Source organism: Mauremys mutica, chromosome 25, assembly GCF_020497125.1.
Source record: "Mauremys mutica isolate MM-2020 ecotype Southern chromosome 25, ASM2049712v1, whole genome shotgun sequence".
In the NCBI taxonomy this organism is placed as follows: domain Eukaryota; kingdom Metazoa; phylum Chordata; order Testudines; family Geoemydidae; genus Mauremys; species Mauremys mutica.
The window spans coordinates 11,483,088-11,496,276 of NC_059096.1; the positions used below are offsets into that span (position 1 = coordinate 11,483,088).

At 52.8% G+C, this 13,189-nt stretch overlaps 1 protein-coding gene across 1 annotated transcript in view; it reads left to right on the plus strand.

Moving 5' to 3' along the window:
- The window catches only part of LOC123356543 (acid-sensing ion channel 2), a 1,100,900-nt gene extending 1,087,992 nt beyond the window's left edge, over nt 1-12,908 (plus strand). Inside the window, exons 9-10 of the mRNA XM_044999896.1 lie at nt 7,254-7,322; nt 10,340-12,908. Of these exons, the coding sequence (XP_044855831.1) occupies nt 7,254-7,322; nt 10,340-10,441 (171 nt within the window). The 3' untranslated portion in view covers nt 10,442-12,908. The remainder of the gene's footprint in view (nt 1-7,253; nt 7,323-10,339) is intronic.
- The last annotated feature ends 281 nt before the right edge of the window (nt 12,909-13,189 follow it).

The window sequence follows — 13,189 nt, forward strand, 5'->3', positions numbered from 1 at the left end:
TATCGGATATGGCTGGGGAGGCAGCCTTTTACTTCCTCCGAAAGGGAATTTCATAACGTCGGAGCACTTTCACTTAGAGCTGAGCAAATAATAGGGTTTCAGTTTGAGAGCTAAACTGCAAACTCTGAAAAAATTCCAGCTTGAGTCAAACCAAACCACATTTTTTTCATCAAATCAAAAACACACAAACCAAAAAAATCGTGTTGAATTGACAGAAATGTTTCGCGTCGACTTGACACAAATTTTGTTTCAAGTTTGTCATCTGGATTTTGGCCGTTTCGAGTGGTTTTCACCCTTTCTGTGTTTTGTTGGGTTTTTTTGGAGGGGGGATTAATTGGCCAAATTTGAAATCCAAACGCCACCTCAGCGAAAAACACTGAAATATTTCAAATTGGAAGTGTCTCGACTCTTTGGGGAGGAACATTTCCCCAGCTGAAACTATCCACCAAATTCTCTGTCAGGCTCCGAAAATGCCCTTTTATTGCAGTGAAGAAAGAAAAGAAAAGAAAAAATTCCCCCCACCTCTAATTTCAGTAACTTCCCATAATAGCCCACCTTAGGGAATCTCCCTGCTCAGGCTTTGCACTGCGTCCTTCACAAGGTGATCTACGGGCTTGACCTGGCATCTTAAAACTCGGTCTTAGGACCCTAAATGCGGAGAGAAGCAGGCACCTGCAACAGAGTCGCTTGAACAGGAAGAAGAAACTGGCTAGTCAACGATGCAAATATCCCGCACTGTCCTCCTGAGCTGCCAGCCGTAGGGAATGCGCTGCGTGGGGTGTGTGCTGCCAAGATGGAGCATACTGCGTGGTCACAGAGCGTGGGTATATAGAAAAGGAACCCGCTTTAGCAGGCAGCAGATGCCTGGAAAATGCCCAGGTTTAGAGACCTGAAACATGAGCTGTGTTTTGGAGAGGGGAGATTAGAGATGGTGGCGAAAATCTGCATCCAAATCACCAGCAGAGCCGCAAGGCAGGCAGGAAACCACAGTCTGAGGTCAGGACAGGCGGTGGTGGCTGAAATCGAGGTCAAACGTTAAGGGGCTCTGCCTCCCTCCAGAGCAGAGCGAGGGCAAAAGACAGCTGGGGAATCTCTCTCGCTGGCAATATTACAAGCGAGGCTGGCTGCCCGGCTACCAGGAACGGCTTATGGAGAAAGGTGTCAGGCCTTCCGTTGGACAGAGGCCGCATCGCTAGCCCTGCCCTTCCCCAAGAGGCTTAGGATTTCAAGAAGGCCTGCGGGAGTTCGTTGCCCAGCCGACTCCTGTGAAGACCCTGGCCATTATCATCAGTGATCCTTCCCCAAGGTCGCGCACGGCGCTGTACAAAACGCAAACATCGCAGCAGGCCCTGTCCTGGTGCACTGACAGCCCAGGAGAATCCAGTCTGATTCCTCACATGTGGGGTCTACGGCCTTCAGGAGGGATTGCGCTGAAGAGAGGATGGGAGCCTGGGGATTGGGAAGTGGCTCGTGGCTGCATGGATGAAGAAATGACAGTGGGAGAAAGGAAACGGGCTTTGAGACTGCCATGGCGGTGCAGGAATATTATAAAAAGACAAGATCTGAGCTGCGAAAGGGGAGGACAGGAAGTTCAAATTCAGTCCAGTGAGCAAGTGTAATGCTGACAGACCCTGCTTGCTGGTGAGCAGGATAGAACCGGGGAACCGCAGTGCATGAGCCGGAAGCTAACTGGCTGTTGAGCAGACTCGTTTAATTCTCTCGCTAAGTGGGCTCGGGGCCACTAGATGGGGCAGAGCCCCGCCCCCAGGAGGTGAGTGGGTCACCCAGGCAGGGACTAATCTGAATGGTGTCTGGCCACTGGCACCAGCTACCCTATAAACCCTGTCCAGAATCCAAGAACATGCAGCTGGAACTGCTGGAAGTGGGACGTCCCCGGAGGAAAGGCAAGTTGCAGAACAAGAGCGCCAAGCTGCTGTCTTAATTCGGGGGCCACCGGCTCCCTGCGTCTGGGACACCCATCTCCAGCACTTCGGCTCCGCACTGGAGAGCTGAGGGCGAGCGCTCAGCTCCTGTCAGAGCCGGTGGCTCGAAAAGCTGTCGTGTCAGAGAATCCCCCCGTCCCACCAGAGCTAAACAGCGTCAGTGACGGAGGAGCGCTGTCAGCCCTGCATGCAGGGGAACAGCAGAGAGTCAAGAGGGGCCGGCGTGTAGGTTTGCTATGCTGCTCCTGGCTGCCTTCACCTTTAAAGCAGGTGGGGGAAGAGGGAGACTGCTGATTGCAGGTCCCAGCATGCTGTGCGTCTTCTTGGTCAGCTTTGGGGGGGCTATTCTGAGCTATCTAGTCAGAGACATTCATCAGGAGCTTGTGTCTCCGTGTTAGACCCAAGCAAAGCCCACGGGAGAGGGGCTGCAATGGGAAACGTTCAGGAGAGTCCACGGGGTGGGTGTGTGTGTTACACACCATGTGCTCCTGGCACGCTGCTTTCGGGTCTCACTGCATGAGAGGTGGATGTCAGTGGCAGGGCCCAAGCACTTGCATTGCAGACTCAGAGCCAGGCTGCCATGGCATGAGGCTGCACTCAGGCCGACCCAGGAGACCGGGCACAGACCCAGCAAGGGAAGGGGCACAGGGTGTCCGGCGGATGTCAGAATGCCTGGACCTGAGCCTTCCCCTGGCCATGGAAGGCCCCTTGTGCAGATCTGACTGCAGGACACAGATGATCCAAGAGTGCCGGGTCTGCACCTGAGAGCAGAGTGAGTCTCAATCTGCCCCCACCCAGCACTGGGAAGCTGTGAGTTTTAAAGGCACTTGGTGTTGCTTTCTGAGCTGGTCCCTACCTTCTATTGGATGCTGGGCCCGGAGGCCCAGAGCAGCTAAGTGACTTGTCCAAGGTCACACAAGAGATCTGTGGCAGAGCCGGGAATTAGTTCCAGGTCCCTGGCATCCTACCCCACAGCCTTAACCATAAGGCCACTCTTCCCCTCTGCTCCTGGAGCATTTAACCCGCTCACCCTCTGGGCATGTCGCCACGTGCTCCTGTCCCAGCTCCATACACCCTCCTTTCCCTACTCAGCTGGCTTGTTACATCAGCTGGCTCCTGCTGCCCGTCCTTGGAGTGAGCAGCACCTCACTCTGAAACAAGCCAGCAGCTCTAACGCACCACTGATGGTTAAGCGGCAACAATTTCAATGCATAGCGGCCATTGATTTCCAGGAGGGCTATTCACAGAGTGGCAAAGGCTACTGAGAAGTCACAGCACGGTAGCACCCGAGCACGGCGATCTCTGGTGGTGTGCGGCACTGATGTCATGAGGAGGCAAATTCATTAAACAGCATTAGGGGTACAATTCCACTGGCGTAAAGGTGGCAGAATTGGGCTTTTGGACTCCAATCAGTTGAAGTCAGGGACTGCCCTTACTTTGTGTATGCCCAGCGCTGCACACAACGCGGCCGTGATCCCAACTGCTACAACGCCACAAATAATCATTTATCCCTCAGGCATTAGGGATTTGCCCTCGATAGCAATTTACAGCAATTTACTTAGTTACAAGAGGGCTCCCCATTGTCCGCGGCGCGCAGCAGAAGCGTGCGTAAGAGAGGAGCAAAAAACCCGGAAATGCAGGTTTCCGATTGCAAATAATGACTCTCTCCCGTGGGCATGCGCGAAGTTATGCCAGTTAAATGCCAGGACATATGTTGTTTCACTTCTTAAACAAAAAGCTGTTCCGCTATTTTAGTGACAGGCAGAGAATACGTCAGTAAAATCGTTGAAATTTTTTGACCATTTTAGTAAACTAGGTTTGAACATATGCAAATATTGTAGTGAAATAGTTTCTGAACATATGCCTTTTTCAAACATCCAGGAGATTTTAGTCTCATGCAGTTTGGGACGGTCAAATGGCATTTTCAAAAGCACCTAAATCATAAGAGCTAGCACTTAGATCGTGCTTTTAAGCAGAAGATCTCAAAGCACTTTACCGTGTCCTTATGTTATAGGTGGGGAAACTGAGGCACAGAGAGACAGCGTGAATTGCTCAAGGTCACCCAGGACTCCAGTTGCAGAGTTGGGAATAGAACCTAGGTTTCCTGAATTCTAGTGCAGTGCTGTAACCACTCAGTCAGACTGCCTTCCTTGGCTTTGCCATATGTGGCTTATTGATTTTCAATCCCACTTTAAGGCCTGGTCTATGCTAAAAAGTTAGGTTGGCCCAGGTACATGAAAAATCCACACTGCTGTGAGATGTAGCTAAGCCAGCCTACGCCCCCGGTATAGACAGAGCTAGCTTCCATCAACCTCGCTCCTGCCTCTTGGGGGAGTGGCTTATGTACACCAGTGGGAGAACCCTCCGGTCAGCACAGTGGTGTCCGCACTGAAGCGCGACAGCTGCCGGGTTACGGCTGTGCCACTGTAGCATTTCGAGAGTAGACAAGCCTTACGTGCTATTAAAGAGGCAGTGATGCATTTGCAATGTAGGGGAGGCAGTTCTGCGGACAGAGTCCCTTCTGAGCAGCCATTCATATTGGGTGGCATTATTTTGCAATAAAATATAATGAAAAATACGAGCATAAAACTCATCCGGGCTTTGGAGTTCAAACAGACTCTGCTCCCTGGTATATATCCGAATCTGTGCGCACACAGAATTTGATTAAAATCCAGTGAGCCAGTGTCTCTTTTGGATTTTTTGATAGGAAGGTAATAAGAATTCTCTCAAATAAAGTTTCTGGTGGGGAGGGGGGAGGGTTTCCATTCATAGAAGCTGGAGAATATTTTTCTCTTGATACATTTTTTTTCCTTTGGCAAACATTGATTTCTTGGTGTTACGAATGGAAATGACACTTTATTCCGTGAGGCCTCTGCACAATTGCACGGCACATCCCAAGAGTGTTATACACTGAGGACATCTGGAAGAACTGTTAGAGATGAGCAACCTTCATTGACAAAGGCCTTGTTTACACAGGGGAAATTGACCTGCAGAACTCTTCCAGAATCACCTTTCTGGAATACCTATTCTGGTATAATTTAGCTATCCTGGAATACCTCCCTTGTATGAACACTCTATCCCAGAATAAACGCTGTTCTGGAATAGCTATTACCGGTCAATTCCCCCTTGTAGAGAAGTCCCTATATTCTGGGGTTAGGACCCTAGAGATATTCTGGGGTTAGGATCCATCACATAACACAAGAAACAGGGGGTCACCAATGAAATTAACAGGTTTAAAACAAACCAAAGGATGTAATTCTTCACACAACACACAGTCAACCTGTGGAACTCATTGCCGGAGGATGTTCTGAAGGCCAAAAGTATAACTGGGTAAAAAAAAAAAGAGCTAGATAAGTTCATGGAGGATCGGTCCATCAATGGCCATTAGCCAAGATGGTCAGGGAGGCAACCCCATGCTCTGGGTGTTTCTAAACCTCTGACTGCCAGAAGCTGGGACTGAATGATAGGGTGGCTCACTCAATAAATTTCCCTGTTCTGTTCATTCCCTCTAAAGCTTCAGGCACCAGCTGCTGTCAGATGACAGGATGCTGGGCTAGATGACCCATGGTCTGACCCAGTGCAGCCGTTCTCATGTTCTTATGCAGATAGGTTATTCCATAATAGTCCACTTAGGGAGGTTCTTGCAATTTCCTTTGAAGCACCTGGTACTGGCCATCAGAGAGAGAATTAGACAGACCGCTGGTCTGATCCAGAGTGGCAGTTCCCAAACTCCTGCCAAAGTATCTTTGCCCATCCACCCACTTTCATGGCCTCTCTGGAAACAGGCCTTCTTGCTAGAGCTGCTCAGGAAATGTTTGGGGTGTGTTTTCAGGGAAGCGTTTGGATGAAACCATGATGTCCGAATTTTTGTACATGTTTTGGGTTCGCCTGGAAGACCCAACATTCTGTGGTTTTCAGCAACTGACAAATTTCAGAGGGACGGGCAAAAATGTGTGTGGCGGCGGGGGGGTTACTGAAAAAATTTTCACCCGGCCAACTGAGATTTTTCAAAAAAGAACAGGAGTCCTTGTGGCACCTTAAAGACTAACAAATTTATTTTAGCATGAGCTTTCGTGAGCTGCAGCTCACTTCTTCGGATGCATAGGAAGTGAGCTGCAGCTCACGAAAGCTCATGCTACAATAAATTTGTTAGTCTTTAAGGTGCCACAAGGACTCCTGTTCTTTTTGCGGAGACAGACTAACACGGCCGCTACTCTGAAACCGGAGATTTTTCAATAACCCGAAAAATGTCACTAGGAACAGCCCTTTTCCACTGGCATTTCTGACTCAACCAAATAGCTGTCTGCCATCAGAAAACGTCCTCCTCTTCCCCAATTTTTTCTGTCGAGGAAACGGACTCCCCCCCTACCCCCCCCCCCCCCAAAATACTGCAGATCTCCTGGGTCCTCTGTGCAGAGAACCTTTTTCTCTGCTGCCCCTTCTGCTGGCTTCTCTGATGGGCCTCAGGGAGGAAAATGTGACTCCATGGGACCCTCCTCTTTTGCTTTAGCCTGTCCCCTCCCCAGCCACGGATGCTGCTGCAGCATCTGGGCCTGTTGGGAACGGTGCTTCAGAGCCAGCTTATCCCCCTTCCTCAGCCTCCGCTGGCCAGAGCGCCTGGCCCTTAAGCACGTTCCCCGTTCAATTGCAACAGCTTCAGTTCGGTCAAACGTGGCGCTCCCCAGCCTGGCAGTTTGCATTCCCAAGCAGCTGGATCCAGCCGTCTAGCGCGACCTGCCCGTGCCCGGCAGCGTCTGTCCTGTGAGGGCGCCGTGCCAGGGGACTGCTCCAGCGATTAGGCAGCTCCCAGGAAGCCCTTCTGCTCAGTGCAACATTTGCAGCCTCTTAGACTCATGCCAGCGCTGCTGGGGCCGGATGTGCAGTCAGCACCCGGCACCCCGTCCCCACGGAGCCACCCAGCTCATGAGGGCGGCAGGGACAGGGCCACTCAGCACTGAGGTGTGGGGCGCACAATGGGCCGCAAGCCAGATTGGGGTGGGGTGGGGGGACGGCCCATTGCAGCACCCATCCATAGAAACAGGGCTTGTGGTCTCACCTGGAGCCAGTCCTGTTGGGAGGGTCTGATGCCAGACTGCAGGGCCAGAAGCTGCACTGGAGAGCGATTTGGCCTTCCACGTTCCCATGGAGTCGTCAAGCGGCCACCAGGCCCTTTAGGGGGCCGGGGAAGATCCCAGCCGCGCCTTAGAGAATGAGTGGTTGTCCTAGCTGGCTGCGGGCTGCTCCTGCTCAGGGAGGAGAGCTGTGACTGGCTGTTCCTACCTAAAGTAACCCAGTCTGCCTCTCTTTCAGCTGATCAAGGAAAGATTGTTAGACCTGCTTGGCAAGGAGGAGGAGGAGGGGAGTCATGATGAAAACGTGGTAAGGCTCCTCATCAGTACCGTCCCCGGGGGACTCACTACTACGGGAAGGCAGCATGGCCAACCCCACCACCAGGAGTCAGGCCCCCGTCAGTTGCAACAGCTTCAGTTGCTCAGGAGATTTTTGAATTGGGGAGGGGGGGTCTTTGGAATTGCTTTCTGCTTTTTGAGCATTTGCGGGGCGGGGGTGGTGTCCCATTTTCCACCTTCTCTTTGAATCCCTGAGGACTAGAACCTCACTTTAAAACGAAACAAAAAAGAATGAACGCTGAGATTCCCAGCCGGGGCTTTCAGAAAAACACCACACAGTGCAAGGCGTGCGATAAAATCTTCCGCGTTGTCAAGAGCGAATGTGTAGAAACGTCAAGCAAGGTAGACAGGTTGGGTTTGGAGAAGAGAGATGAAACTAAAGAAAAACTGCCCGTTCTTTCACAAAGCTTTCACTCCGACCAGTGGGAGACCCTGGAAAGAACGTTCCAAGCAGAGCTCTTCCAAACACGAGAAAACAATGCTGTTCAAAATGGCAAACTTGTTTCTGTTTCACAGGGTTTGAAATTGACCCATTGGTCTATTTTTTTCATGCAATTTTAGCTGGCATTTTTCTCAAAACGTTATCCCCAAAACACGTCGTCTGGCTGAAAACTGAGTGCTCAGTACCTGCTTTTTCGATGCGGAGTTTGGAAGTGATTTCTATAAACATGGCAATCAGTTGTCAATACAAAACAGTAATAAAAACGATCAGGGGAAATATTGCCGAAAATGGACAATTTCAATCCTGTTGACAGCTTTTTAAAAAAAAGTTTCAGTGATTTTTTTTTTTTTGAGGGGGAGGCATTTTTCAGCTACAACAAAAAGTGGAATCGTGTGCAAAACCAAACTGAAGCTCTATTTCGGAGACAGCTTTCCAGCCCCCCTGGCCCCCCCCCAGCAGGCCCTTCCCCTCTGTGCCCACAGTGCAGGCCTTCTGGATGGCTCTGGCCCAGATCCAGGTATTTAGGCACTTAACTCCCATTGATTTCAGTGGGACTTAGGCACTTGAAAACATGGATCGAAGGCCCTGGTTAAATGGAGGCTCATGTCTCCCTATCACAGCTCTGCCCAGTCTCAAATCCAGGCCCTGGGTGTCCCTGTGCAGTGCAACAAAGCACTTTCCAGCCCTCTTGCTGGTTTAAGGGTTGCCGTGGGGTCCCAGTGGCCTAGATGGGGAAGGGGAGGAGAAGCAGGACCAACCCATTTGGAATCTGACCCTTTCCGATATCCCCCTGGGGCTCTCTGACGCTCAGCCCTGGAGAATCCAGGGGCGCCTTGAGCAAGGCAAGAGCAGGCACATGGAAGCTCCGGAACTCACCTCCCTGCTCTGTCTCTAGGACCCAGGAGAAGTTCAAACTACTTGCCAGGCCTGTTCGTCCCAGCAGCAGGAGCAAGGGAAGTGCCGGGGTGGGGGGCTCCTGGGCTGACCATCTCCCCACAGCTTGGGACCCACGCTGGCACCGGCCAGTCAAATCATTCGAGTTGATCAGGACTTTCCCGCAGAATTTTTTTCTTCAGTGGAAAATGCAGTTTCTGCAAAATTGAAATGTTCCACCTGAGGAGTTTCCAGTTTTGCTAAAATAATGAAAAATAAATCAAAATAACCCATCCTGGACCTCATTCATTCACCCGCATTTAATGGCAAAACGGTGCCAGGGGGGGGACGCCCCCAATTAGCCATTTGGGAAACGTTTCGGTTTTTCACAAAACACAACATCTCCGTTGGAAAGGAAACAGAATGGAAACGTTCGCCTGGCTTTGAAATTTCCCATCCGCAAATCGGTCATTTTGCCCCCAATGACTAAACCCCGTTTTTTCCACTGGGAAAATATTTTGGTCCTAAACTTTCCACCAGCTCTGCTGGTAAGGGAAGCCCCAAACGCTGGGACCTTGCAGCCCCGTGCAGAAACTGCGTGCGTAAGAGATGCCGCGTGTCCCTGATGCTGAGTGAAGAGACGGGGTGGGACCAATGGAGAGACTGGGGCCGGGGCACTCTGGACTGGAGATATTTCACTAGATGGGGAAGTGAGAGGAAACGGAGGGTTCTGCTCTGCCACCCTGCACTACAAAGCACAACGTGACGCTGCCCCCAGAGCCCCACCCTGCCCCCCAGCTGTTACCCAGCGCCTCTAAGGCTCTGGCTGCCTTGCACTATAAACATGGGCCCAGACTCAGGTTTGAGCCAAACCCCACCTCCGTCTACACAGAACTCAGCCGGACTCGGGTGAGGCACCCCTCTGGACTCAGGCTCACGGACCCTGCTCGGGGGGGCAGGCGTCAGAGCCCAAGTCCGGCGGGAATGCGAGTCCACGCGTGGATACCACTGAAGCTGCAGATACCGCTGAAGCAGGGTGGCGTAGTGCAGTGTGGACGCGTTAGCACGGGTCCAGCGACTGCAAACCCAGGGTCACAATGCCGTGTGGACGCTCAAGCGTGGGTTTGGAAACACCAAGTCCACAAGCGCCAGGTTTAAATGCAGTGTAGCCATATCCCAAATTCCAGCCTGTCCCTCCCGCTGGGCAGCATGGGATACCCAGGGGGGCAGGCTTCGCCATCCCACCTCTGGGGTGACAGGCTTTGTCCAGCCCTCGCTGAGCTGAATCAGTTGTGGGGCATGACCCAGGTTCAGAGAGCTGGGGGGCTGGCTGTGCTGACCCACCTGCCAGCGGCATAGGTGGCAGCCCCTGACACCGCTGGCATGCCTGCTCTCGGGATAAGCATGGCTCTGCAGCCCCCGATCAGCTGGGAGCCCAAGCAGAGGGCTGTCAAAAGACAGAAGTGTATTGTTACCCTCGGCCACCACTTAGCCAAGCTAGCATCCCGCTGCCGCCCAAGGGGGCTGGGGACGTGACCATTCCAGGTACACCCAGGCAAAGCACACCTGCCACGCTGCTGCCCGGGAGGTGGGGCAGCCTGAATTCAGTGCCAACCCCTGGCAGCGCGAGGGCTGAGACCCCCTGCGGTAACCCTGTCGCTCTCCTTCCCCAGAGCACTGGCGACCCCATTCCAAATCATTCCGAAACCATCAGCCACACTGTGAACGTGCCCCTGCAGACGACCCTGGGAACGCTGGAGGAAATCGCCTGCTGACACCTCTTCGCCAGCTCCGGAGTGCCAAGACCAACCGAAAGGAGACTGCCCAGGAAAGCAAGGACCAAGCTCAGGTTTGCACCGGGAGAAAAGGAAGAAAATCGCTATGCATTAAAAAAAAATAATATATATCTATATATAACTGTATATATATTATACATCTCTGCCAAAACCAAGCGAGCGGCGCCTTGGCCTTGACACGCGTCGTCCTTTCCTGTGGGGGGGGCCTCGTCTTCGGGATCTGAAGACACACTCGTTTTTGAACTGTACAGACCAACACAGAAACTAACAAAGCCACCATTTCATATACTGCCGACTGTATAAAGCACTTGCATGCCGGTACTTTTTATGGCAATCTCTTCCTAGCTGTCTTTCTAAGCTCTGTTCCTCTGTACAGGCTCTGATTTCACTACCAAGAAGGAATTTTGTGGGCCCGTCCGGCCCTGAAATCACCGTTAATTAGGCTGTATTAGAATAAAGAACCAAACAAATCTGCAGCTCTTGGACTCTCCTTACCTCCTTGTTCTTCGTGTCAGTTTGCTAGGCCCGGCCCCGCAAAAGCTAAGCCGTGCTGCAGCCGGGCCTGGCGGAGGGACCACACCTGCAGTCTGACTCCCTGACCTGGATGGCTCTCGGATGACCACGCCCGTGGCTACTGTGTCGTGCTCCTGGGTCTGTAACGCAGCTTGTACAGTCCGGTCTGGGGAGGGGCAGGAACGGGCGTGGGGGTTATTTTTCATTCCTTTCCGTTGTGCGTTTTTCCTCGTTCTCCTGACTGATATTAAAGCTGGTCTTGTGGAAATGGCCAGACTGTGTCATTCCTGCTTTGCCTCCAACCCGCTCACCACCACCCTGGCCTCCAGGCGGACAGAGCAGCTGGGCTCCCCCCTCAATTGGCTGTTTTGGTGCATTTGGCCCTGCTGCCTCTCTGGTGGGTAGGGAAAGGGGGCAGCTGGGCTCATCCTCCACTGCCTACCCCTCGGCTGTTAACAGGCGGCCAGTCCAGCCTCTTCCTGCTGCATCAAACGGGGGCAGGGCCGTGTGCTTTGTCAGTTTGTGGGCACATTGGGGATTAGCCAGCACCCTCCACCCCGTCCCCTTCCCAGGTCATCTCCAGGGTGGGCTTTGTTCTTCCCAAAGCTGGGAGCAGTGCACCGCCTTTGTTCGGCCCCCAGCAGCTGCTCCTCCACCCAGGCGACATCACTAGGGCATTGACAGCACCACCCAGCCGATTGGGACCAGAGCTCCCCTGAGGCTGTTGGTGTTGTGCCTGACCTGCGAAGCCACCCACACGTTCCCACACAAACCCTGTGGCTTCCCTCCCAACAAGCCCCAGCCTGTGCCCTAGCACAGAGTCTAGCCTGTCAGTGCCGCTGCAGGAGTCTCCAATGTCAACCTCCCAACACCCCGCTGCTAGTCAGCTGCTCTGAAGCGTCTCTCGGATTCAGGCTCCCGGAAGCACTTGCTTGGCTATGATTCTCTTTGCAGAGGAGCTGGAAGCTGACCCCCTACTGTGGCCTCCCGTGTCCCCCTCGTGTATCATAGAATCATAGACTATCAGGGCTGGAAGGGACCTCAGGGAGCATCTAGTCCCACCCCCTGCTCAAAGCAGGACCAATTCCCAACTAAATCAAGCTGTAGCCTTCCAGAACACAGCCCAAACCTCCAGACAGCCATGGCGGCTCCTCCCAACACTGCTGTGCAATAGCCTTGTCACGCTGGCCGTAAACAATGCCCTTGACTGGCCCTTCAGCTCCCCTCAAAGCCCCAGCAGGGGCCTTTTTTGGCAGCCAAGTGCTGTGAGTAGAACAAATGATACGTATGTCAGCGAACAGCGGCATGACGGGCCAGCGCCCCAACTGGTGCGGATCGGCACACCTCAGCTGGCTTCTGTGGGTTTATGCCAATTCACACCAGTTGGGGATCTGACCCTACAGGCTTCCCTGGGTCTCAGTCGGGGCTGCCCCTTGGACAGCACCGGCATTGGGGGTATTTAGTGGGTATTGAACTAGTTCTAATCAACTCCAAAGAGTTTTGCCATTTCCTAGAAAGTGCAAAATTCCATCCCTCTCCCCCACCCCCACTGCACTTAGCTCGTAAACTCTGGCCTCACTGCATTTCCAGTGCGTGTGAATTATGGCGAGGGTGACCAGACAGCAAATGTGAAAACTCGGGACAGGGGGTGGGGGGGAATAGGAGCCTATATAAGAAAAAGACCCCAAAAATCAGGACTGTCCCTATAACAGCAGGACATCTGGTCACCCTAATTATGAGATTTCGCTAACGCTCCCCACCAGCCGAGAAGGTGCCTCCCAGCACACCCAGCAGCGGAGCTGGTCGCTCTGGAAGGGCCTATGGTGTCTGTTTCACAGCCCCCCCGTTTCTGCGATTCCCTGCGCCCACCTCTGTCCGGCCAGCTCTTGTTTTGTACGTGAATGACGCGGCCGCCCGTCCCAGTCTTGTTTGTTCGTGCCCCTGCGTGCGAAGGGAACCGTGTACCTTGTCGAAATGATACCGTGTGCTACAGCTTTACACCAATAAAGAGAAAGAAACGTGCGTTTCACAGAGCTCTGAGCTTGGCTGTTTTTATGAGCCCAGACAAGCGGGACTTGGGCCAGGCCCGGGCTGGGTTTGTCTCTTTATTAGCGGCGACAGCAGCGGCCTGGGCCGTGCTGGGAAGGGTAGGAACCAAGTGACTGATTGTGCAGCACGTTGAGGAATAACGGCCTTTTAGCAGCACTTTGCAAA